This window comes from Malaclemys terrapin, chromosome 15 (genome assembly GCF_027887155.1).
Source record: "Malaclemys terrapin pileata isolate rMalTer1 chromosome 15, rMalTer1.hap1, whole genome shotgun sequence".
In the NCBI taxonomy this organism is placed as follows: Eukaryota; Metazoa; Chordata; order Testudines; family Emydidae; genus Malaclemys; species Malaclemys terrapin.
This window is the reverse complement of record NC_071519.1, coordinates 5,935,005-5,961,045: the sequence shown is the minus strand read 5'-3', so window position 1 is coordinate 5,961,045 and position 26,041 is coordinate 5,935,005. Positions and strand designations below refer to the sequence as shown.

The 26,041-nt window shown below is 48.8% G+C and overlaps 2 protein-coding genes and 2 non-coding genes across 5 annotated transcripts in view; 2 read left to right on the top strand and 2 right to left on the bottom strand.

Annotated features, from left to right (window-relative positions):
• LOC128823020 (zinc finger protein 883-like) overlaps positions 1-26,041 on the top strand; it is a 341,706-nt gene that overhangs the window by 138,445 nt on the left and 177,220 nt on the right. The window lies entirely within an intron of this gene.
• TRNAT-UGU (transfer RNA threonine (anticodon UGU)) lies at positions 676-749 on the top strand. Its single transcript has one exon. It is a non-coding gene; the product is annotated as a tRNA-Thr (tRNA).
• On the bottom strand, positions 4,858-23,227 carry LOC128823050 (zinc finger protein 135-like). Its single transcript, XM_054005093.1, has 4 exons — positions 22,680-23,227; positions 21,266-21,392; positions 9,028-9,141; positions 4,858-7,408 (listed from the first exon to the last, which is right to left on the bottom strand). The coding sequence occupies exons 2-4, from the start codon at positions 21,297-21,299 to the stop codon at positions 6,216-6,218; spliced, it is 1,341 nt and encodes a 446-aa protein (XP_053861068.1). The 5' UTR covers positions 21,300-21,392; positions 22,680-23,227; the 3' UTR covers positions 4,858-6,215.
• TRNAM-CAU (transfer RNA methionine (anticodon CAU)) lies at positions 25,794-25,865 on the bottom strand. Its single transcript has one exon. It is a non-coding gene; the product is annotated as a tRNA-Met (tRNA).

Genomic DNA, 26,041 nt, shown 5'->3' with positions numbered 1-26,041 from the left:
GCAGGGAGATGCGAGCAGTGGATGGGGGGGTCTCAGGGAAGGGGTCAGAGAGGTGGGGGCAGTGGGCACGGTGCGTATCAGGGGAGGGGGCAGAGAAGTGGGGGGGGCTGGCAGACCTTGGGGTAGGGGGTGGAGAGGCACGAGCAGCAGGTGAGGAGAGGAGCGAGCAAAAGGCAGACCAGCAGGCCTCAGTGAAAGAGGTAGAGGCCAAATGGGAGAGAGGGTGGAGCAAGGTGGGTGGGGTGGGGTGGCGGCACCATGGTCTGGGCACCAGGGGAGGGGGCAGAGAAGTGGGGGGGGCAGGCACACCCAACATTTCTATGGAGCTTCCAGCGCTCACGCCCAGCCTCCCCAAATGCAAGAGTCACGGGTACCTATTCTCTGGGTCTTCACTAGCCAAACATCTCCCCAAGCTATGCTTATGGGAGAAACCCTCCTGTTGACACACTGCTATCTACACCGCGATTAGGTTGATATAACTGCATTGCTCGGGGGGGGGGGGGGGGCGCAATTTTGTAGCGTAGACCTGTCCAAAAAATCACACACACACCTTGGGAGTAAAACTTCACCTGCTCCTCTGCTTTACAGAATCCAAACACAAGCAACTCTTGTCAGGCCTCGGCGGGGTTGGCAGGGAGTGAGATGTGGACAGACACCATGTTTTAGTTACAGCCAGGCACTATGGCTTAGCTGGCTAAAGCACCTGTTTTGTAAACAGGAGACCCTGAGTTCAACTCCCAGTGGTGCCTTCTTGTGTAGCTTTTGTGGCACCTGGTATTGGCTACTGTCAGAAGACAAGATACAGAGCTAGATGGACCTTTGGTCTAGACTAGTATGGCTGTTCTTATAGTTTAAATTACACTCACAGGCACTGATAATAGAGTTACTGAAAGTTTGGGTGTTAAGAGCTGGTAGGTATTATCATTATTCCAGTCCCCTCACAGCTGACCCCCCTTCCTCTGGGACAGGGACAGGAACAGGGGCAGGGGTGGGTCTGAGCTCTCACACCAAATGGCTCATTGTGGCTGCCAGAATCTGTGGGTGGCTCATTTAGTTTACACCCTGTGTTGAGTCCTGCTTTGTGCACCGTGTCTGAGAATGAAAATCCTAAACCACCCTTTGAAATAACGAATGCAGCAGGACGTGTTTTTGTCACTGCCCCAAAGCAGACAGACCAATGGAGAAATGCCATTGAGTCCAGGGTAATACATAAGTGCAGTTTTACCATTTCCACTTGTTAAACTCCCTCCCAACCTTCTGGGCTCCTAGAGCAGGGTACAGAGCTTGAGCCAAGACACGTACACTGCAACTTTACAGCTTAAGCCACATGACCCTGATTAATCTGACACGGGCCAGCCGTGGGTGTTTCATTGCACTGTAGACGTATCCTAACATTATGTCTACACTGTGATTAAAACACCCAGGGCACCTGTCTCAAAGCCCAGGTCAGCTGACTCAGGCTTATGGGGCTTGGGCTGCAAGACTATAAAATTACAGTGCAGACCTATGGGCACTATATTTTCCTTTTTCCAATCGCCCAAGACCTCCCCCACTCGCCACGAGTTTTCAAAGATAATGACCAATGGCTCTGCAATCACATCAGCCAATTACCTCAGGACCCTCAGATGCATTAGATCCGGAACCAAGGACTTGTGCATGCCCAGCTTTTCTAAATAGTCCTTAACTTGTTCTTTCACCATTGAGGGCTGCTCACCTTCTCTCCATACTGTGTTGCCCAGTGCAGCAGTCTAGGAGCTGACCTTGTCTGTGAAGACCGAGGCAAAAAAAGCATTGAGTACTTCAGCTTTATCCACATCATCTGTCACTAGGTTGCCTCCCCCATTCAGTAAGGGGCCCACACTTTCTCTGACCTTCTTCTTTTTGCTAACATACCTACATAGAAATTGACTTTGAAGCTAATCAAAATAAGTTCCATTTGAAATACAAATCATTCAAATCTCTACTAGGTAAGTTTTCTCCTCTACTCTATTTCTCACACACATTCTCTCACCCCAACCTTTGGAGGTTTTACATCAGGACATTTTAGGCCAAAGGGGGTAAGTTGCATCAAAGAAGCTTTTCAGGATTAGCCACATTTCCTATATTACTAACTAAAAGAAAAACAATACAAGTTTTATTTTTCCAGTATAATTCAGTTGATCACATAATTAAGCCTCTTCTTCGTTAAAGAGTAACTTCATGTTTAATTTCATTTTCATTGGTAATAATAAATCCTCAATGATTAAAGAATCTTCTCATATATGGTAGTTTTCTTTTAATCCCTCTTTCCACCAGTGAACCCTTGAGTACAGTTGTGGTTAGGGATTAGATCGGGGTGGGCAAATTTTTTGGCCAGAGGGCCACATCTGGGTATGGAAATTGTATGGCGGGCCATGAATGTTCACAAAATTGGGGTTGGGGTATGGGAGGGGGTGAGGGCTCTGGCTGGGGTTGTGGGCTCTGGGATGGAGCCAGAAATGAGTTCAGGGTGTGGGAGAGGGCTCCGGGCTTGGACAAGGGATTGGGGTGGGGCTAGGGATGAGGGGTTGGGGGTGCAGAAGGGTGCTCCGGGCTGGAACTGAGGGGTTTGGAGGGTGCGAGGGGGATCAGGGGTGGGGCATGGGAGGGGGTCAGGCTCCGGTTGTCGCTTACCTCAAACAGCTCCTGGAAGCAGCGGCATATCCCTGCTCCGGCTCCTACACAGAGGCATGGCCAGGCAACTCCCATTGGACGCAGGTCCCGGACAATGGGCACTGTGGAGGCGATGCTTGGGGTGGGGACAGCGTGTAGAGCCCCCTGGCTGCCCCTATGTGTAGGAGCTGGAGGGGGGACATGCCAGTGCTTCCAAGAGCTGCGCGGAGCCACAGCACATGCGGAGCAGGGCAAGCCCCCGACCCCGCTCCCCGGCTGGAGTGTTGGAATGTGGCAAGCCCTAGAGCCTGCTCCCCAGTGGGAGCTCAAGGGCTGGATTAAAATGTCAGAAGGGCCGGATGCGGCCCCTGGGCCGTTGTTTGCGCACCCCTGGATTAGATACAGTTCTGGATTAGAATCTCTGTAAAACAACAGAGATGAGGTTCCTATTTAAAAATAGCTATTTTTCTGCAGCCATCTCACACTCAACACTGATTTCATCTTACACACAGTTATAGCACCCACAAATGGTGAGTTCAACAAAAACACCACTTCTGTTTCCTCCACATCTACATCATTATGGACAGTGTCATGGGGTTGATACATCCTGTTGCAGGGTGTGTGGCCACGTAAGGAAGAAGGCAGGGGTTTGGGAGGAGAAGAAATCTGTCCCCTGGGTCAAGACAGCTTGTCTTCAGGTGGTGACACGATCCAGTGGTGGGTGTAGTGTGGGGTAGAGGCACCTGGGACCACCCTACTCAACCAGATCCTGACCCAGGGCTTTGAAGAACCACACAATCAACTCCGGTTTGAATAAGGACTGGGAATGGCTGAGCCATTACAAACATTGAATCTATCTCCCCTTGTAAATATTCTCACACTTCTTATCAAACTGTCTGTACTGGGCTAGCTTGATTATCACTTCAAACGTTTTTTTTCTCTTAATTAATTGGCCTCTCAGAGTTGGTAAGACAACTCCCACCTGTTTATGCTCTCTGTATGTGTGTATATATATCTCCTCAATATATGTTCCATTCTATATGCATCCGAAGAAGTGGGCTGTAGTCCACGAAAGCTTATGCTCTAATAAATTTGTTAGTCTCTAAGGTGCCACAAGTACTCCTGTTCTTCTTTTTGCCAATACTCCTGTGTCCAGGCTTGATCTCTCACTGCAACAGCCCCGTTCCCTGGGTCACTTCCCACCCTTACTTCCAGCATCGGTAATCTCCCAGCATCTAGCGTCTCTTCTTGGCCATCCTTGGCGGTCAAGTGGGTATCTGCAGGGACCTCAGCATGGCTGGGTCTCTGCAGCCTGAGGGTCTAGCAGCTTCCCGGCAGGAGCCCACAACATAGGTTTGCTCTCCTCCTCAGTCCGCCCAGGCTGAGCTGAGCTGCTCCCTTTTATACTCTGTCTCCAGTCGGACCATGCCTAGGAAGGGTGAGGGGGTATGGCCTCTTCAGCCCACACAGTGCAGTTAACCCAAGCAGTGCCAGTGCAGGGTTGATACACACCATCACAGACAGCATTTCCCAAATTTTGGGATTAGCTAGGAGATCTCTTCAGGAGTAATTTCCTTTAGGGACTGGGTCACAAATACCTTGGGAACCAAATACCTGGGCATTTTGCCTAGTTCCAAGTCACTTGCTGTGGAATTCTATCCCTGGATCATCTGAGACAATATTGACTTAAACAATTGAACCACACGGTGAACATGTGCACTTACTTCAGTCAATTATACGGTTTGGGGTCTGCTGCTGTTCACCTTTTCAGAGTGGAGATTTAAACACTACTGTTTCTTTGATAATATGTCCAGTAGCTTGGAGTATTCTCTCCTGTTGACTGAACTGCATTTGAATTTTCTCCATGTCACCATGCAGGGCTAGGGGGGAAAACAAACCTGAAGTAAAGAATGATGATCATTTGTCTGCAAAAAGAAGAACAGGAGTACTTGTGGCACCTTAGAGACTAACAAATTTATTAGAGCATAAGCTTTCGAAGAAGTGGGCTGTAGTCCACGAAAGCTTATGCTCTAATAAATTTGTTAGTCTCTAAGGTGCCACAAGTACTCCTGTTCTTCTTTTTGCGGATACAGACTAACACGGCTGTTACTCTGAAACTGATCATTTGTCTGAAATTTCCCAATAAATGTGAGCTACATTCTGTCAAACAAAACTAACATGCAGTTATATGACCAAGGAGCCTTCATGAAAGATAGAAAACCAATATCACAGAGAGGTAGAAGATACTTTTATTTTCATTTAAGGGAAATTCCAGAGTAGGTTACATCTGATAACTCAGAATCAGGATGAGAGATTCTCCCATAAAACCTGCTTCACTGAGTGCTGTCTCATTAGTGTTATTTACAAAAGTTTTAGCATCTTCATGGGGGGGGGGGGGGGGAAACAGGCGACCTTCCCAGAAGTGGCTTTGCCAATAGAGGGAAAAGGGGATTTGAACGGTGCTTGGGATCCATTTGAAATCCCCTTTCAAGTCTGTGACACTTTCATCTCCTGCCAGAGTGACCGATTTAGGATCAAAGACATCCAAGCACCATTCCCAAGCACAGATAGCTAAGAATACTACCTCACCAGACACTTTGGGAAGTGAAGGAATATGAAGGGGTGAACTCTGCATGGCTCAGACACAAGGTAACAGTTCTGGGGTGATGGGGAAGGACGGAATGTCTGAGTCACTGCATCTCCTTCCAGTGTCACAGAGCCTGAAATGACCCTTATTTCCCTGACACTGCTCTGGCTCTTCACTATATTTAAATATATTTTAAATGAGAAAAATGGTCAACAAAATAACTGCTGTTCAGCATGATCCAGGGTAATGTGAGAACAACTGGGAATGAGACAATCTGTCCTCAAAGAGGAACTTGACGTCTCTAACAATAACTTTGCACTGGGAGGAAGAGTATAAATGTGATTCTCCAGGTTTGTTTAGACAAGGAAATGTGATGGTGGTTAGGTCAGATCAGGAGGAAATGTGCTAGATAACCCCACCCACTATCCATGGCCCATGTCTTTACTGCAAGAATAGCTGTCTTTTTACATCAGGAAAGCGAACTCAAGCTAGCTAACTCCATGGAAACCACAGTGATGAGGCCCAGGTAGATTTTACCTCGACATAGCTGGTTGAAGACACCCCTTATCTCCCCCACCTGGGGTGATGGACATTCCTGGTAGAAAGGACACACACTCCCATGACTCGCAGGACAATGGAGTTGATAGAAAGGACCACAGGATAACCCCAAAGACGGGCAGGCTTCAAAAGTGGACAACTCATGTGTGGGAGCTGAGAGACTACAGTGTGCAAAAGATGCAAACAGCCTTAATGGTCACTACCTGAGAACTGTGAAAATAATTAAAGAAAAAAAATCTTCTGAGAGGTCTAGAGAATGTTTTTATGGAGTTTATCTCCTTTATGGATTCTCTGATGATAGAGAAGGCCTGAGCTCTGAGAGAAGCTCTTCCCACACTCACAACATTCATAGGGTTTCTCTCCTGTGTGGACTTTCTGATGAGAGAAGGGAGGAGATATCAGTAAAACTTTTCCTGCACTCAGTGCATTCATAGGGCCTCTATCCTGTGTGGATCCTCTGATGCGTAGTAAGGGCTGATCTCCGAGTGAAGCTTTTCCTGCACTCGCAACATTTGTAGGGTCGCTCTCCTGTGTGGATTCTCTGATGAGAGATAAGGGCTGAGCTATGACTGAAGCTTTTTGCACACTCACTACATTCATAGGGTTTCTCTCCCGTGTGGATTCTGTGATGTGTAATAAGGGCTGAACTCTGAGAGAAGCCTTTCCCGCACTCACAACATTCATAGGGTTTCTCTCCCGTGTGGACTCTCTGATGAGAGATAAGGGAGGAGAGGTCAGTGAAGCTTTTCCCGCACTCACTGCATTCATGGGGTCTTTCTCCTGTGTGGATCCTCTGATGCGTAGTAAGGTTTGAGCTCCGAGTGAAGCTTTTCCCACACTCGCAACATTTGTAGGGTCGCTCTCCCGTGTGGACTCTCTGATGAGAGGTAAGGGAGGAGAGGTGAGTGAAACTTTTCCTGCACTCACTGCATTCATAGGGTCTCTCTCCTGTGTGGATCCTCTGATGCGTAGTAAGGTTTGAGCTCTGAGTGAAGCTTTTACCACACTCGCAGCATTCGTAGGGTCGCTCTCCCGTGTGGATTGTCAGATGAGAGATAAGGGCTGATCTCTGAGCGAAGCTTTTCCCGCACTTGCAACATTCATAGGGTCGCTCTCCTGTGTGGATTCTCTGATGAGAGATAAGGGTATATCTCTGAGTGAAACTTTTCCTGCACTCACAGCATTCATAGGGTCTGTCTCCTCTGTGTATTCGCTGATGTCTAACAAGGGCTGAGGAATGATTGAAGCTTTTCCCACATTCACAGCATTTGTAGGGTCTCTCTTTCGTGTGGATTATCTCATGTCGAATAAGGGCTGAGCGGTAATTGAAGTTTTTCCCACACTCGCTGCATGTATTCTCTCTCTTTTCCCTGAGAATTTTCTCCTGGGATGTAGTTTCCTTGAGGTCCTTGTGAGTTCCCTGATAATTAAAGGGTTCATACACTTTCTCCACTGACTGGTTTCCCTGCTCTATCTCTGGTCTGTGGTAACTTTCACCAGCTTTTCCTGGCTCATGGCACCTAGACACATTCCCTTTGGATCTTTGCAGTAATGCCCCATGCGCTTCGGCTAGCTCAGCATCTTCCTGGTGAGGATTCTGCTCCTCGTTCTCCCTCACTACCCCATCACCTGCTAGAATGGAAGAAAAATCTCAGAATTAGGCAGAGAGCAAACCCAAGTAAATGCTGGAGAGACAGAAAATAAAAAAATCAGGGACTGAATTCCCCCAAACTCTTCCCCATACGGGAGAGTGGAGGGGATCAATTCTGCTCCACATCCAGGACCGGCCTTTAGGGTGGGCCGTACGGGTGCCCCACCCAAGGGGATGCCATGCCCAGGGTTTGGATTCCCACCTGATCTGCTGCTGAGAGGCTTCCTGGGCTGACAGAGCCGGCACGGCAGGAAGGTGAGCAGCAGCGTGCGGGAGTGGGAGAGACCCGAGCTGCAGGGGGCCATTGGACGACCAGATGTGGGAGCCAGGTGACTGATCTGGAGCAGGGGGCCCCTCCTCCGCCCTGCTCCATGTGTGCAGCCACTGCTGTTCCTGTCCCCTCCATGCCTCCGCCCTCCATTCATCCCTGGAGTGGCCCCTGGCCACTCCAGACTGGGAGTGTCCTCCTGACTGCTCTGGGGGGGTGGGGAGTTGCGGATTGATGGGGAGTGTCCCCCTCCCTCTCACCCATGTACCCGATTTCCACTACACTGGGGTGACAGGACAGGGGGAATCTGTGTGTGCTGCTGCCTCTCTGGGGCTGTTGCTGCTGGCAGCTGCTTGTGTCTGAACAAGCCTAGTTCATGCTCCTGAGCTGGAGTGCTTTCTTAAAGAGACAGCACATTCACTCACTCAGGCACACACACGAACTCCTTCACACAGTCCCCCCAACACACACACCAGGGCTCCCTGCATCCAAGTCACTTCCCCACCTGTACTGTGCTGAGGTATCAAGAGCTACTGCTGTCCTGCCCTCCCCTTACTCAGCCCACAGGGAAAGGAACCTGGATGTAGGAAGCCCTGACATCAATCCTTGCTCCCCCCCCCTCCCAGCCCCCTAGAGCTGTGTGGGTTGGAGGAGCAGAAGTCCAGTGGGGGAGCAAGGAGCAATGCCAGCTTCTTTGTGCATCCAGGTCAGGTTCCCCACATGAGTGCAGGAGGGGGATGCAGGGGTTAGAGGCAAAGGGGACACAGTGCAGGGGTTAGGGGCTCAGGAGAGCGGCGCAGGGGGTAGCAGTGAAGGGGGCACAGTGCAGTGGTTAGGGGCTCAGGAGAGCGGCGCAGGGGGTAGCAGTGAAGCATAGCATGGGTTTGGGGCACAGGAGTGGAGTGCAGGGGCTGGGGTGAAGGGGGCACAGTGCAGGGGTTAGGGGCACAGGAGGGGCAGGTGTTGGGGTGCAACAGGAGGGGGCAGAAGTTAGGAGTGAAGGGGATGTAGTGATTACGGGTGCAGGAGGGGGAGCAGGCATTTGGGGAAAGGGGGCACAGTGCAGAGGTTAGGGGGAAAGGGAGGGTGGGTTGCCTGGGGAGCCCATGGGGGACAGGGGCACCAAAATGCAAGTTTGCCCAGGGTGCCATTTTCCCTAAGGCCAGCCCTGTCCACATCCCATCCAAACACTCAGTAGGAAGGGAGGGAGCTCCTGCCAAGGTGTCAGTCTGGGGAAAACCCTGAGCTCACAGAGCTCACAAAGTCTTTTGTGAATCCCAGCTGTTTCTCTCAGGCACTTACAGTTTCTGAGTTGGTTTAATGTTTCCTCACCTGTGCAGGGACTTCTCAGGATCTCGCTTTCCTCTGAACCCTGCAGATCTGGGACCCATGGCTCTTCCCCTCCTTCCAGCTTGGAGATCACATAAAGTTTGGAAACCGGAATCCCTGCTCAAGGGAAAGAAAACAAGGGAGATCAGGGGAATTCATAGGCGATTTGTCATCAAAAAACATTCTCTTAGTTTAATCCCAGTCCATTTTAAACCAATAAAATCTCAGGGCCAGCTCCCCAGGTGCTCAAAGGTGCAGAACACTCTGCTTATGAGGGATTTAACTATTCCCATCTTTGCTGGGAACACACACAGCCAGACACTCATTATCAAAGAGGATCCTAAAATACAGAGAATGGAACTGCATGTCCCAGGTATTTAAGACTCCAGACAGAGGGCAAGTCTCCCTGGCTCTGCTTCTAACCGACATCGAGGTCCAGAGACAATGAGAGAGTCCTGGGGAACTGGGAACAGTAAGCATGGGCTGGTGGGGTTCAGTGGAGTAAGGAACAGGAAGGGCAGGGACATCACTGAATGCAGGATCTCAGCAGCATTAGATGTCAGAAAAGCACATACTGCGGCATTAAGGAATCTAGTGAGTCAGGTGTAAAGGGAGGGAATATAAAAAACACTGTGTGTGGAGAAAGCTGGCAAATTAGATGGTATAGTTCAGGAACCACAGACAAATTCTTCTGCCAAAGGAGAATGTGAAAAATAAGCATCAGGCCATGTGACTTCAGGGGGGAATTCGAAGATCCAAAGAACATGCAGGGAAGAGAGACTGCGGCTCTTGCAGGTGGGGATGGAAAAGAAAGAGTCTCCGTGGTTCATGGAGCCAATTAGTTCATTTTATAATTCATTGATCATTGCTATGGTCATCTCATATGTTATTTCAAATGTAATCATTGTGTATTAAATAGATTTAAGTTGTAGGTATAGACAAAAGTAAGACAGGTAGAGCCCTGCATGGATACAAAATTTATATCCACATCCAATCCACGATCCGCAAAAATGGTCCATGGATATCTGCAGATTTTCAGGACTCTAGATACAAAATTTATACCCGCAGTCGATCCGCAAAAATGATCACACTTAAGCCTGGCTGTAAAATGCCGGAGGGACTTTGCAGGGTTTTGCTCTATAACGTGAATGGATCTAGTTAGGTAGGTAAGTCTAGGTTCTAGAAAGCGTGTTATGATTTTACTTGATGTGTAACCATTTGTTTCCAAGACTTCTACTTGCTACCACTTGAATCTCTATCCTTGGTTAAATAAACTTTCACTTATTTTCACTAGAAACACATCTGAGTGCCTTGAGTTAAATGGCGTCGTGATCTGAGTGGTAACTGGTAAGCTGGGATGCACTGCTTCTTCAGAAGTAGCGAATCTGTCAACACTATGAGCGTCCAGGGAGCTGGACAGTCCAGGCAGACATTCAGAGAGCTCAGAGGTTGGAGCGTGTCTATAGCTAACAGGAACCAGGGCATGAAAAGTGAAGTCCAGTGGTGAGAACCATAAGTGGTCAGGCCTACGTGGTCAAGCCAAAATCAGATGCCAGGGTCCAGCTCAAAACACCAGGAAGCATAGAGCAGAGTAACAAGGCAGGGACCAGGAACAAGGCGTGGTCTCTCTCAGCAATAGGTCAGGGATCTGCCTTGCTGCACAAAGGGCTTCCCAGTATTTCCAGGTTTTAAGAGGAAGCCTGGATCAGAGGTCACTGGAAGAGCTGCCAATCATCTCTTATGTGGGCGACACTTCCTGCAGTGACTGGTCTGCCAGGATGTACATTGTCAGTAGCTCTGCCAAGGTTGCCCAGTGGTGGCACAGAACCGCCACCCTTCTGGGACTCTGAAGACCCATATTCCTGTCCCAGTAATTTTCATGCACCAACCCCGCATCACCTTCTCTCAAGGAAGGAACCTCCCATTGTCTCCTATCCAATGAGCCCTCCCCGCCCCCAACTATCATACCCTTTATGCACTTGGGAAATTATTATAGCAGACCACCAGCTCTACCATAGCTAAAGTTCAACATTACATTCTCTATAAAGATCAGCTGTTCTAATTGGTCTAACATCCCCTTGTTTGCTAAGAATCTCTTGAAATTTGCTGCTTATCATAGGGATGCCGAGTAGGGCTAGTGGCCCAAATATGGGGTGATTTGATGAAGCATTTCCTGAGATAGAGCCCTCCCCAAAGCAGCTTTTCACATTATCACCTGGCTCCTAAAACACGGTCTTGCACAAACCTGGGGTGGAAACTGTGGTTGTAATTCTCCACTAAGTGATCTCAGGGGCTGGCAACAGGGAGTTTCACAAGGGAGTTCTCCAGATGAAGGAGGAGCAAATACAGCGCCCTTGGGGTAAGTGACTGTCTGTAGAATTGTCCCACCTCCTGTTGAGGAGGATGAAAGGCTCAGGGAAGCAGAGCAGTCAACGGGAGAAGAGGGAAACCTTCCCATAGTTGGGACCCTCCTTCCAGATGATGTTAGGGTATCCTCTCGCACTGAGGTTACCGCTCCGGGGGAGGGAACTCCAGTCACTAGGAAAAGGCAGGTGTTAGTAATGGGAGATTCGATCATTAGAAACATAGATAGCTGGGTTTGTGATAACCATATGGGAGAACCGTATGGTGACTTGCCTGCCTGGTCCAAAGGTTGCGGATCTCTCGAGGCATCTGGATAGACTTATGTGTAGTGCTGGGGAGGAGATGGTGGTCGTGGTACATGTAGGTACCAATGACATAGGGAAGGGTAGGAGAGACGTCCTGGAGGCCAAATTTAGGCTGCTAGAGAAGAGACTGAAATCCAGGACCTCTATGGTGGCATTCTCAGAAACGCTCCCAGTTCCACGTGCAGGGCCAGGTAGGCAGGCAGAGCTTCAGAGTCTCAGTGCGTGGATGAGACGATGGTGTAGAGAGGAGGGGTTTACATTCATTAGGAACTGGGGAAACTTCTGGAATGGGGGGAGCCTATACAGGAAGGATGGGCTCCACCTAAACCAAAGTGAAACCAGACTGCTGGCACTTAACATTAAAAAGGTTGCAGAGCAGTTTTTAAACTAGGAGATGGGGGAAAGCCAACTGCTGCAGAGGAGCATGTGGATCAGACAGAGACTTCTCTTAGAGGAGAGTCTATTGATAGAGATTCTCTAGGTCAGGGGTAGGCAATCTTTCAGAAGTGGTGTGCTGAGTCTTCATTTATTCACTCTAATTTAAGGTTTCACGTGCCGGTAATACATTTTAACATTTTTAGAAGGTCTCTTTCTATAAGTCTATATTATATAACTAGACTATTGTATGTAAAGTAATCAAGGTTTTCAAAATGTTTAAGAAGTGTCATTTAAAATTAAATTAAAATGCTGATCTTACGCCACCAGCCTGCTCAGCTCACTGCCAGCCTGGGGTTCTGTTCACCTAGGCCGGCAGCGGGCTGAGCAGGGCCTATGGCCAGGACCCCAGACCTGGGCGGGGGGGGGGGGGGGGTTTCAGGGGTCAGGGCAGAGGACTGAGGGAGAGGGTTCAGGCCAGAAGGCTGGTGTGTGTGTGTGTGTGGGGGGGATCAGGGCAGAGGGCTGGGGTGTGTGGGGGGTATAGGGCAGAAGACTGGGTGTGTGGGGTGGTTCAAGGGTCAGGGCAGAGGGCTAGGAGTGTGGGGGGGTTCAAGGGTCAGGTCAGAAGGATGGGGGCTGTGGGGGGTGCAGGGCAGAAGGCCGGGTGTGTGTTGGGGTGCAGGGGGATCAGGGCAGAAGGCTGGGTGTGGGGAGGGGTTCAAGGGTCAGGGCAGAGGGCTGGGGGTACGGGGGTGCAGGGCAGAAGGCTGAATGTGTGTGTGGGAGGGTTCAGGGCAGAGGAATGCGGCTGTGGGGGTGCAGGGCAGAAGGCTGGGTGTGTGTTGGGGTGGGGGGCTTCAGGGCAGAGAGCTGGGGGTGTGGGGGGTTTCAAGGCTCAGGGCAGAGGGCTGGGGGTATGGGGGGTGCAGGGCAGAAGGCTGGGGTGCTCAGCTCGTGGGGGTGCTCCCAGACCCCTGCCCTGAGCGGCTCATGGCAGGGGGCTGGAAGGGATATGCCCTGTTCCACCTCCTTCCCCAGGCTCCGTCCCTACCTCTCTCTGCATCCTCTACGGAGCTGTGTGCACGCTGCCGCTCTTCCCCCTCCCCCTCGCTAGGGCCATCAGCTGATTGACGCAGGGACGGAGAGGAGGAGGGGCAGGAAAGCACCACACTGGGGGAAGAAGTGGGGGAGGGGGAAAGCTTGGCTGTTGCAGAACCAAGCTTCTGCCTCCTGCCCCAGCAGGGGAGAGCAGTGTGGCTGAGGGCCAGGACCACGTCAGGGAGCTGCGTGCCACTCAAAATCAGCTTGTGTGCCGAATTGGCACGCATGCCATAGGTTGCCAACCCCTGCTCTAGGTTCTAGTCAGGAGCAGAGGATGGAAAAGGATAATGTACGGGTCAGATCAGACGAGAAACATTCACATAAAGAATCGGACACATCAGAAAAGGGCAGACAAATAAACAGTGACAAGTTTTTAAAGTGCTTGTACACAAATGCTAGCTAAATAACAAGATGGGTGAACTAGAGTGCCTCATGATAAAGGAGGATATTGATATAATAAGCATCACAGAAACCTGGTGGACTGAGGACAATCAATGGGACACAATCATTCTGGGGTACAAAATATATTGGAAGGACAGAACAGGTCGTACCTGGAGGGGAGGGGAAGGAGGGGCACTATATGTGAAAGAAAATGTAGAATCAAAGGAAGTAAAAATCTTAAGTGAATCCACATGTTCCATAGAATCTCTATGGATAGTAATTTCATGCTCTAATAAGAATATAACATCAGGGATCTATTATCGACCACCGGACCAGGACGGTGATAGTGATGATGAAATGCTAAGGGAAATTAGAGAGGCTATCAAAATTAAGAACTCAATAATAGTGGGGGATTTCAATTATCCCCATATTGACTGGGAACATGTCACCTCAGGATGAAATGAAGAGACAAAATTTCTCGATACTTTAAATGATACTTGGAGCAGATGGTACGGGAACCCACAAGAGGAGAGGCAACTCTCGATTTAGTCCTGACACAGATTGCAGTATCACTAGAGAAGGTTTTGGAATTAATTGATAAACTTAACATTAACAAGTCACCAGGACCAGATGGCATTCACCCAAGAGTTCTGAAGGAACTCAAATGTGAAGTTGGGGAACTATTAACTATGGTTTGTAACCTATCCTTTAAATCAGCTTCTGTACCCAACGACTGGAAGTTAGCTAATGTAACGCAAATATTTAAAAAGGGCTCTAGAGGTGATCCTGGCAATTACAGACTGGTAAGTCTAAAGTCAGTACCGGGCAAATTAGTCGAAACAATAGTAAAGAATAAAATTGTCAGACACATAGAAGAACATACATTGTTGGGCAAAAGTCAACATGGTTTCTGTAAAGGGAAATTGTGTCTTACTAATCTATTACAGTTCTTTGAAGGGGTCAACAAACATGTGGACAAGGGGGATCCAGTGGACATAGTGTACTTAAATTTCCAGAAAGCCTTTGACAAGGTCCCTCACCAAAGGCTCTTATGTAAATTGAGTTGTCATGGGATAAAAGGGAAGGTCCTTTCATGGATTGAGAACTAGTTAAAAGACAGGGAAGAAAGGGTAGGAATTAAGGGTAGATTCTCAGAATGGAGAGGGGTAACTAGTGGTGTTTCCCAAGGGTCAGTCCTAGGACCAATCCTATTCAACTTATTCATAAATGATCTGGAGAAAGGGGTAAAAAGTGAGGTGGCAAAGTTTGCAGATGATACTAAACTGCTCAAGATAGTTAAGACCAAAGCAGACTGTGAAGAATTTTTAAAAGATCTCACAAAACTAAGTGATTGGGCAACAAAATGGCAAATGAAATTTAATGTGGATAAATGTAAAGTAATGCACATTGGAAAAAATAACCCCAACTATATATACAATATGATGGGGGCTAATTTAGCTACAACGAATCAGTAAAAAGATCTTGGAGTCATTATGGATAGTTCTCACAAGATATCCACGGTGGTCAAAAAAGCAAACAGGATGTTAGGAATCATTAAAAAGGGGATAGAGAATAAGAAGGAGAATAAATTATTGCCCTTATAAAAATCGATGGTACACCCACATCTTGAATACTGTGAACAGATGTGGTCTCCTCATCTCAAAAAAGATAGACTGGCACTAGAAAAGGTTCAGAGAAGGGCAACTAAAATGATTAGGGGTTTGGAACGGGTCCCATATGAGGAGAGATTAAAGAGACTAGGACTCTTCAGCTTGGAAAAGGGGAGACTAAGGGGGGATATGATAGAGGTATATAAAATCAGGAGTGATGTGGAGAAAGTAGATAAGGAAAAGTTATTTACGTATTCTGATAATACAAGAACTAGGGGTCACCAAATGAAATTAACAGGCAGCAGGTTTAAAACAAATAAAAGGAAGTTCTTCTTCACACAGTGCACAGTCAACTTGTGTAACTCCTTACCTGAGGAGGTTGTGAAGGCTAGGACTATAACGGTGTTTAAAAGAGAACTGGATAAATTCATGAAGGTTAAGTCCATTAATGGCTATTAGCCAGGATGGGTAAGAAATGGTGTCCCTAGCCTCTGTTTGTCAGAGGGTGGAGATGGATGGCAGGAGAGAGATCACTTGATCGTTACCTGTTAGGTTCACTCCCTCTGGAGCACTTGGCACTGGCCACTGTCGGTAGACAGGATACTGGGCTAGATGGACCTTTGGTCTGACCCAGTACGGCTGTTCTTATGTCCCTTGGCATTTATCTCTGCTGGTACATGGCACCCAGTGCCTCCTTGGGGATGCAGTATAGAAAAAGCTAATAACTGCAGAGGTTGGAATTTCAGATTGCACAAGGAAAAAGGTAGAGTCAGAGATCCTGAAAGGCACATGAAATGCAGCAAGACTAAGGGCAAGTCGACCCTACAGAATTTAGTCAACATACAGCCACCACAGTTATTGAATTGATTTTACATGTGCGCTCTACACTCCTCGTGTCGGTAATGTGTGTTCTCACCAGGAGCCACTGCACCAATTTAACTGCCAGCGTGGGGCATTGTGGGACAGTTTCTGAAAGGCAGCAGCAGTCGACGTAAGCAATGCGGCATCTACACTGACACTGCGTCGATCTAACTACACAGACGTAAGCACTATGCCTCTCATGGAGGTGGAGTTATTAAGTTAGTGTAATGGGCAAGTAACATTGGTGAGAACTACATTTTAGTGTAGATGCTTACAGAGTTGGGTCAACGTAAGCTGCCTTATGTTGACCTAACTCTGTAGTGTAGGCCAGGCCTAAGGCTCTTGTTAACAGCCAGAGGCTTTCCAGCAATCTAACCTCACTGTGATTCATTGGATCTAGAGAACATGCTGCGGCCTTTGAACCTGAGCGTCACCCATGCGTTTGAGTGAGACCCCTACCACTGATACCTTTCAGACAATGTGTGTTGTGCATTTTTCTTGCATCCTGCAGGAGATCCTCTTGAAAGTTTTGCCCTCTGATACCAACATTTCTGGGTCAAGAGGCATATTTTCAAGGGCTCTAAAATCCACATGCAGACTCTGACCTGGTTTGCTCTTAAAAGCTTTGCCAGTCCAGTTCTGTTGTTTAAGGCTGTGAAAAAGTGCACAAACGCATGCGCACACACGCACACCATCCAACATAGCTCTGCTGGCAAAAGCTCAATTATAGACACATACAGAGGCAGCAGTGGTAATGACCCAAGCAGTGGACGACACAATGAAGATGACTGGATGTGGAAGCTGCGGCATGTACATGATCCTGGATGGGGTACCTGCAAAGAGTTTCGTCTGCATGAAGTGCCGCCTGATAGAGCTGATGGAAGAAAAGATCTGAGGATTGGAGATGCAGGTGGAAACTCTGGTTGAGTTTAGAAGAGGGTTCAAGCAGATGATGGAGCAAAGACATGAGGAGGCTAAAGGGAAAAGCTCAGACTTGCAGATGGAAGCAGGACCAAAGAACTCTGAGGGGAGACTGCTGGGTGAGGAAAGTGGACAGTGGAAGCATGCAACTAAGAGAACCAGGCAGAGGAAAAGATGGGCTAATGAAGGAGAAATAGAGCTCAGAAACAGGTTTGCAGAGTTGGAAAATGAAGAAGGGGCACAGCAGGTGGTTGCTGAAGGTGAGAAGGCAAGGAAGCTGAGAAGAGCAGCTAGTCCTATAGGAAGAGGGGAAGAGTCAATGGAGATAACAACACCAAATATAAGCCCCAGGAGGATACAGGATGGGTTGCGGAGGTTTGCAAGGGACAATAGGAATCGAGAGGACTTGCAGCCGGAGAGAATAGGGGATAGACCGGAGAATCGCACCATCACCAGGAAAAGGCAGGTCTACGTGATTGGGGACTCCTTACTGAGAAGGATAGACAGGCCTGTAACCAGAGCTGATCCAGAGAACAGAAGGGTGTGCTGTCTGCCGGGTGTTAAGATATGGGATGTGGACCTGAGGCTGAAGAGGATCCTAACGGGAGTGTGAAACAATCCACTGATTTTCCTTCATGTGGGAACAAATGATATGGCTAGATTCTCACTGGAACGTATCAAAGGAGACTATGCCAGACTGGGGAAGACGCTTAAGGAAATCCAGGCTCAGGTGATCTTCAGTGGGATTCTGCCTGTTCCTAGAGAAGGGCAACAAAAGTGTGACAAGATTATGATGATCAACAAATGGCTCAGGCAGTGGTGCTATAAGGAGGGCTTTCGGATACATGGCCACTGGGAAGCATTCATGGACAGAGGACTGTTCTCTTGGGATGGACTTCACCTGAGTAGGGAGGGAAATAGATTTCTAGGATGGAGGCTGGCGCAACTGATTAAGAGAGCTTTAAACTAGAAATTTGGGGGAGATGGTGGGAGATGTCCAGGTAATCTCCACGCTGGATTTTAACATTGACAGGGAAGAAAATGAAGTAAGAAAGGATACAGCCATGGGTAGGAGAATGGACATAAGGCGGAAGGGTAGTGTAGATACCAGTCTAATAGGTGATACTGGTGGTAGAATGTCTGGGCCTAATCGGGTAAACAATGTGAGAGAAGCCAAACAGCAGAAATTAAGATGTTTGTACACTAATGCGAGGAGCCTAGGTAACAAAATGGAGGAACTAGAGCTATTGGTGCAGGAAGTGAAACCGGATATTATAGGGATAAGAGAAACATGGTGGAATAGTAGTCATGACTGGAGTACAGGTATTGAAGGGTATGTGCTGTTTAGGAAAGATAGAAATAAAGGCAAAGGTGGTGGAGTAGCATTGTATATCAATGATGAGGTAGACTGTAAAGAAATAAAAAGTGATGGAATGGATAAGACAGAGTCTGTCTGGGCAAAAATCACACTGCAGAAGAAAGCTACTAGAGCCTCCCTGGGATAGTGCTTGTGGTGTGCTATAGACCCCAGGATCCAAGTTGGATATGGATAGAGACCTCTTTAATGTTTTTAATGAAATAAATACTAATGGGAATTGTGTGGTCATGGGAGACTTTAACTTCCCAGCTATAGACTGGAGGACAAGTGCAAGTAGTAATAATAGGGCTCAGATTTTCCTGGATGCAATAGCTGATGGATTCCTTCACCAAGTAGTTGCTGAACCAACAAGAGGGAATGCCATTTTAGATTTGGTTTTGGTGAGTAGTGAGGACCTCATAAAAGAAATGGTTGTAGGGGACAACCTTGGTTCGAGTGATCATGAGCTAATTCAGTTCAAACTAAATGGAAGGATAAACAAAAATAGATCTGTGACTAGGGTTCTTGATTTCAAAAGGGCTAACTTTAAAAAATTAAGGAATTAGTTAGGGAAGTGGATTGGGCTGAAGAATTTGTGGATTTAAAGGTGGAGGAGGCCTGGATTTAAATCAAGTCAAGGTTGCAGAAACTATCAGAAGCCTGCATCCCAAGAAAGGGGGAAAAACTCATAGGCAGGAGTTGTAGACCAAGCTGGATGAGCAAGCATCTCAGAGAGGTGATTAAGAAAAAGCAGAAAGCCTACAAGGAGTGGAAGATGGGAGGGACCAGCAAGGTAAGCTACCTTATTGAGGTCAGAATATGTAGGGATAAAGTGAGAAAGGCCAAAAGCCATGTAGAGTTGGACTTTGCAAAGGGAATTAAAACCAATAGTAAAAGGTTCTATAGCCATATAAATAAGAAAACAAAGAAAGAAAGAAGTGGGACCGCTAAACACTAAGGATGGAGTGGAGGTTAAGGACAATTTACGCATGGCCCAATATCTAAACAAATACTTTGCCTCAGTCTTTCATGAGGCTAACAAGGAGCTTGTGTTCACAGATGGGAATCCCAGCATTTATCCGCATGCCCTCCAGCTGTGTGCACTGGGTCAGCTGTAGCTGTAACTGGATGATGGAGGGATTGGTTGGAGCAGCTTGGCAGAGCAGTTACTGTGCTATGAAGAGAGGTTCATGTGAAACTTGGGGGGACAATTCTGCCTCATTTCCGTGCTGAGTGTTGTAGGCTTTGTCAGTAAAGGTGCCCAAGGGTGTGTTCTTGCCATGGGGATTGTCAGCAGTCTGGTGGCATATGTTCTAGTGATCTGTGAGGCTTAGTGAGGGGTAAGTGAAGGCAGTGACTGAAAAGGAAAACTCAGGTTGAGGGCAAAGGGGTGGTAACACTTTGCAAGTCTCAGATGGTTTGCGTGCAGGAGGTTCAGTACTCGAGTGCAGGCCAGGGGGAGGAAGCTTCTGTTTGCTATGATGGAGATGAACCCAAATATTATCTTAACAAAGAGAAGTTGTTAGACTTTGTGCTGTACTGCTCTGTTCCCAGAGCATTCTGTAACAGGGGAGGAGAAGGGCTAGTATGTGTGTCACTGGCATGGAACTACTATAAGGTGGGAGCATAACTGGTTGGAATATCATTCCCAGAGAGTAGTTATCAGTGGTTCACAGTCATACTGGAAGAGCATAATGAGTGGGGTCCCACAAGGAGGGATAGCTCAGTGGTTTGAGCATTGGCCTACTAAACCCAGGGTTGTAAGTTCAATCCTTGAGGGGGCCACTTAGGGATCTGGGGCAAAACTCTGTCTGGGAATTGGTCCTGCTTTGAGCAGTGGGTTGGACTAGATGACCTCCTGAGGTCCCTTCCAACCTTAATATTCTATGATTCTAAGGATCAGTTCTGGGTCCAGTTCTGTTCAATATCTTCATCAATGATTTAGATAATGGCATGGAGAGTACACTTATAAAGTTTGTGGATGATACCAGGTTGGGAGAGGTTGCAAGTGCTTTGGAGGATAGGATTAAAATTCAAAATGATCTGGACGAACTGGAGAAATGGTTTGAAGTAAATAGGATGAAATTCAATAAGGACAAATGCAAAGGACAAACTTAGGAAGAAACAATCAGTTGCACACATACAAAATGGGAAATGACTGCCTAGGAAGGAGTACTGCTGAAAGGGTTCTGGGGGTCATAGTGGATCACAAGCTAAATAGGAGTCAATAGTGTAACATTGTTGCAAAAAAAGGAAACATCATTCTGGGATGTATTAGCAGGAGTACTGTAAGCAAGACACGAGAACTAATTCTTCCACTCTACTCCTCACTGATTAGGCCACAACTGGAGTACTGTGTCCAGTTCTGGGCGCCACATTTCAGGAAAGATATGGACAACTTGGAGAAAGTCCAGAGAAGAGCAACAAAAATGATTAAAGATCTAGAAAACATGACCTAGGAGGGAAGATTGAAAAAATTGGGTTTGTTTAGTCTGGAGAAGAGAAGATTAAGAGGGGACATGATCACAGTTTCCACATACATAAAAGCTTATTACAAGGAAGAGGGAGAAAAATTGTTCTTCTTAACCTCTGAGGATAGGACAAGAAACAATGGGCTTAAGTTGCAGCAAGGGCGGTTTAGGTTGGATATTAGGAAAACTTCCTAACTGTCAGGGTGGTTAAGCACTGGAATAAATTGCCTAGAGAGGTTGTGGAATATCCATCATTAGGGATTTTTAAGAGCAGGCTGGACAAATACCTGTCAGGGATGGTCTAGATAATACTTAGTCCTGCCTTGAGTGCAGGGGACTAGTCTAGATGACCTCTCGAGGTCCCTTCCAGTTCTATGATTCCATGTCGGGATGATGCTGAGACAGGGCAGAGCAGAGGTGGCATTGTGGGTGTGGCGTGAATCTTAACTTTTCATTTCTCCTTCCAAGAACCGAGGGGACAGGAATCCTTACCCAGTGAGGTCACATTCTCACAGTTCTCCTGCATGACTTCTCTGCAGATTGCTGTCTGAGTGGGGTCCAGCAGAGCCCACTCTTCCCTGGTGAAATACACAGCCACCTCCTCGAAGGTCACCAGCCCCTGAAAGAGTAAGAGTCCAACACTCAGTACCTGCTTCCTCACTCACAGCCCCACTATTCATGGGGGAGAGGAGCCAATCAAATGGATACTCAGAGAGAGACAGTCAGCAGAGTTCTATCCCCACACTGCTGAGAGCAGCCAGGAGGCATCAGGGTGAGAGAACAAAGAGAGAGCCACTTGTTTCTCCCAGCAGATCTATCACACACTTACTAGCCAGAGGCTAATACAGTCCCAATACCCTCCCCACTGCCAACAGCTGGATGTGAGGAGACGGGGCATCCTCCCTACACCTCACTGGTAGATGCCCCCTTTCCATGTCACACCAGTCTCTGGCTAGAAGGTGGAGGGTTCAACACTGGAATTCTGGTCAGTTTTCCCCGCCCTGCCCAGGGGGTTGGTTTGTCTGTTTCCTGTTTCACAAATTAGGGAATTTTCTCCCCCAACACCCAAGCGCTTGTTCCTAGAATCTAGGCCCAGGTTAAACAAGTCCCAAGAGGTTTGTCACACTCTATCCCCCTCCCTTTCTTCACCTGGGGTATTCCCTGCCCCCTCCAGGGCTATCTCCACAGAAGTTGCCACCTCTTCAGTATTTACTGCCCCTTTCCCTCCAGCAGGAACCCACCAGCAACCCCCAATAACCCCTAACTGAGCTGGCTCCACTGCAGCCATTTCTTTTCCCTGTCCCTAAACCCACAGAGACATGTTCAAACCCTCCAAGGAACAGAGTCTGAACCAAATACTGGAAAAGTCCAGAACCAAAGGAGCCCCTTTGGGGGGATTCCCCCTGGCACTGTCCCCAGGGCAGTACACTCCTGCAGCAGGGGAAACAGGGAGAGTCAGGGGCTGTTTTTTCCCCTCTCTGCTCCTCACCTTGTTCACAGGAAAGTGACCCTGTGCAGGGATGTTGCAGTGAGTGTGCCTGGGGGAGTCTGAAATCTGGGAACCTGCCTCCCCTTATTTCTCCTGATGCCCTCCTCTTTACTAGCACCCTACCCCCCTGGATGGGAGATGTGGTCACCATCCCATTCTCGGTGGCTTTCTCTCTCCCGTGGCTGGCCCCGCTCTGCACGTGCGGGGAAGGCGGTACCAGTCAGAGAGACCTGCTTTATCCACACAAGTTACTGGACACCACAGAGAGCCAGTGGGAGCAGGTCAGACTCGCTGATAGAAGGATCCCTTCTGGCCTTAATGATGGCAGCAGCTCTGGGCCCCGCACACCCGGGGAGCAGAGATGGGGGGGGGGCACTGTGCAGTCAGGTACCTGCCCAGCCCCAGGGTCTCAGTCACCTGGAGTCTCAGGTCGGGAGTTGCCGTCAGCAGAGTCTGGGGCGGTTTCTAGCCGGAGAAGGTCCCCCCCGGCCGGGCACGGAGGGGTTAATGACGGGCTCTCCCCAGCACAGACCCCGCTGGGGAAGCAGCAGCTGCTCAGCTCCCAGGTCACGATGGAGGCAGCAGCGTCTGGTCTTTCAGGAGCTGCGCGGGGTCTGATGCTCTCGGTTCTTTGTTCTCCCGGCTCCTGCCTCCTTCCTCCCGGCACCCACCGCTCCCAGCTGCTCCAGCCCCTTCCTGTGCCCTGCAAACCCCACCCGGGCTGCCGCGCTCGCCGGGGCTGTCTGCGGTGGCTGGGACTCGTCCCCCAGGACAGCCCGGGGCTCTGCTGAGCCGGGCCCCCCAGGGAATGGAGAGAGAGCGCGGGGAGGGAGCGCTGGGGGCGGGCAGGGAAGTGACTCTGCACAAGCGGCTCCTCCTCAGCCCATCTCTGCTCCCCTGCGTCTGTGGCTTCCAGCGCTGCTGGCCTCCCGCCCCCCACCTCTGGCTCCCCTCAGGAGGGGCCGATCCAGCTCCAGGAGTCCTCCCCCCCCCGCCCGGGAACGGGAAAGAGATCAAGCCAGAGGGGGCAGCCCAGGAGTTCTCAGACTGGGGGTTACTGTCCTCAGTTATGTCGGGGTCACAAGCGCACCCAGCTCTGCAGGCAGCAGCAGCGCAGAAGTGAGGGTGGCAATGGAGCACGAAGTCTGCTGTGAAAAGTGATATTGACAAATGTCTTTGCATCCCCAGTATTAAACAGTAACTATTAAAAAAAATATTTTCTGCTTATAACAGTAATCCAATTAAAGTGTGTTTTAGGCTTAATTTAAAAGTGGTAAGAAAAGGTAAATTCATTTTAAAGAATAAATTAAGCATTTAAAATCAGGTTAAATAGAAGAAATGTGTTTTGAATTGATAAGGGGGGTCACACTCAGAGGCTTGCTTTGTGCAAGGGGTCACTGTCACGGACTCACAGATCATTCCCACTCTTGGCCCCATGCGGTCCGTGGGGGAACCCCCTTGAGTGAGACAGCCCTTCTCAGGGGTCCACTCTCTCAGGGGATTAAGCCCCTCCACCTCCTGCAGCCGCACCTCTCTGAGCCTTAGCACACCTGTTTCTCGCCCTGGGCCCCCTCAGGGAGTCCACTCGCTCTGAACCCCAGGGCCTCCTCTCCCAAAGGGAATAATACAACCCTGTTCTCCAGACTGCAGTGACACTCAGCCAGCATAAAACTGAAGGGTTTATCGAGCATTTGAACACAGCATAGGAAACTCTCTGGGCCCTCAGGCCTGGCCTCCCTCAGCACAGCATATCCAAGTCTCCCCTGTATCCAGGTGGGCTCTACCTGCTCTCCCTCTCTAGCCCAGAGCTCCCCCTGCTTCCCAGCAGGGCATCTGATATCACTAGCCCCAAGCCCTGCCTCTGTCCATTGTCTTCTCTCCAGGTAAACAGGGTTGCCTAGGCCTCTCTTCTGTCCTCTGGCCCCCTCTGGCTTGAACCAGCTGGTTAGGTTACTGGGGTCCTCTCTTTGCAGCCCATTGTCCTCCCACTGACTAGAACTGGGTGCAACTCCTGAGCTGGGCCTCTGGGTCACCAGGTCACCAGTCGCTGGGGTATTCATTCTCCAGGCCATTGGCTGGGGTCCCAAGTTCCCTCGCTGGTCCTCTGTAACGACAAACTCCCTCTCCCATCACCTCGTTAAACCAGTAACACTCAGGGAAACTGAGTCCTAACTCCCTGCATGCAAACCATTGGAAAAAACAAGAAAATCCCCCACTTCATCACATCCAGGAAATACCACACTGCTCTTCCAGGAAAAAAGACCCTGCCGCAGAAGAAACCATGTGACTGGAGTCATAGCTAAGGCTACAATTTAATCACAGGTATTTTTAGTAAAAGTCATGGACAGCTCATGGGCAAGAAACAAAAAATCATGGCCCCCAACCTATACCATAAATACCCCTGATTGAATCTTGGGGGGTTGGAAGCCCAGGGGGCCCACAACACCACCTGCTAGGTGGGGAGGGGGAAGCCCCAAAGAGCCCACTGTGCCACTGGGGAGGGGGAAGCCCTAGGGACCCACTGCCACTCTGGCCACTGCTGGGGGGGAACCCTGTGGAGCCTGTGGGGTAGGGTTCTGCTGGGGGGTTATTCCTTCCTTTAATTGCTGTGGAAGGGTAAACAGCGAGAGAATTTGCTCCTCTTTTCTATGCGGAGCAAATAGAGGCCGGCTGAATTATTTCCAGGGGGCTGTAAGTAATAAAACACAATTGAGTAGAGAATGGTTTTGATCCATCAACCTCTGGGTTATGGACCCAGCACACTTCTGGTGCATGGTGTGATACTTGCAGGATCTATTCATAGGGCAGCCGAGTTTGCTGAGTAGGTTTTACTCCTGAGGGGTTTCTGCACCAAAAATAAAATAAAATAAAATTAAAATTCTGTGCAGAATATTTTAAAATTCTGCACATTTTATTTGTCAATAAATAAATGTGGAGGCTCCAGTATGGCAGTGGGAAGCACAGGCTACTGGATGCATGGAGATGGAAGATCACCCTGCAGCCCCCTCCCCCAGAACAAGAACTCAATGGTGAGGCTCCACCTCTCTGCTGCCTACTCCAGGGTCCAAAATGACATGCCTGTGTAGTTGGGGAGGGGTGCATGACCACTCTTGTGGCTTCCCTTTGCTTCCCCATAAGAAAGTCATTTTTTCTGCAGGGAAACAAATAATTCTGTGGGGGACATGAATTCTGTGCTTGTGCAGTAGTGCAGAATTTCCAAAGGAGTAAGATTTGAATCTTTCAGATGGCTTGTTTTAGTTGCAGAGTATTAATGAGGCTGCCTCTGCTCAGGAGCTGTACTGCTCCTCCAGGAAAAAAAAGACCCTGCTGCAGAAGAAACCATGTGATTGGAGTCATAGCACATCTCTCACCTTACAGGAGTGGACTCTATGGGATAAGGCTCTGCTAGGGCTTTATTCCTTCCTTTAATCGCTGTGGAAGAGTAAACAGGGAGAAAATTTGTTCTTCTTTTCTATGTGGAACAAATGAAGTCAGGCTGAATTATTTCCAGGGTTGTAATAAAACCCAAGCTAGCAGAGGATGGTTTCGATCCATCAACCTCTGGGTTATGGGCCCAGCACGCTTCCGCTGCGCCACTCTGCTGGGGATAGAGGGTTTCCTGCAGGATGTATTCACTGTGAAGCTCACAGGCTGTGCACTGGAGAGTTGTGCCCATGGGATTTAGATGCTTTAGAGGAAGGTGATTGTACATGTGTTGTGTCACATCTCCAACGCTGAACTGAAATGTGGTCACTGCATTCTCAGCCGGGGTCTCCTTA

Bases quoted from the DNA above. Each gene is read 5' to 3' on its own strand.
- LOC128823050 (XM_054005093.1), bottom strand. From the start codon at position 21,299: ATGCAGGAGAACTGTGAGAATGTGACCTCACTGG. The intron at 9,142-21,265 runs GTAAGGATTCCT...TCCCTTGAGCAG, and splicing joins TGAGAATGTGACCTCACTGG to GGATTCCGGTTTCCAAACTT. The intron at 7,409-9,027 runs GTGAGGAAACAT...CTTCCATTCTAG, and splicing joins CCTGAGAAGTCCCTGCACAG to CAGGTGATGGGGTAGTGAGG.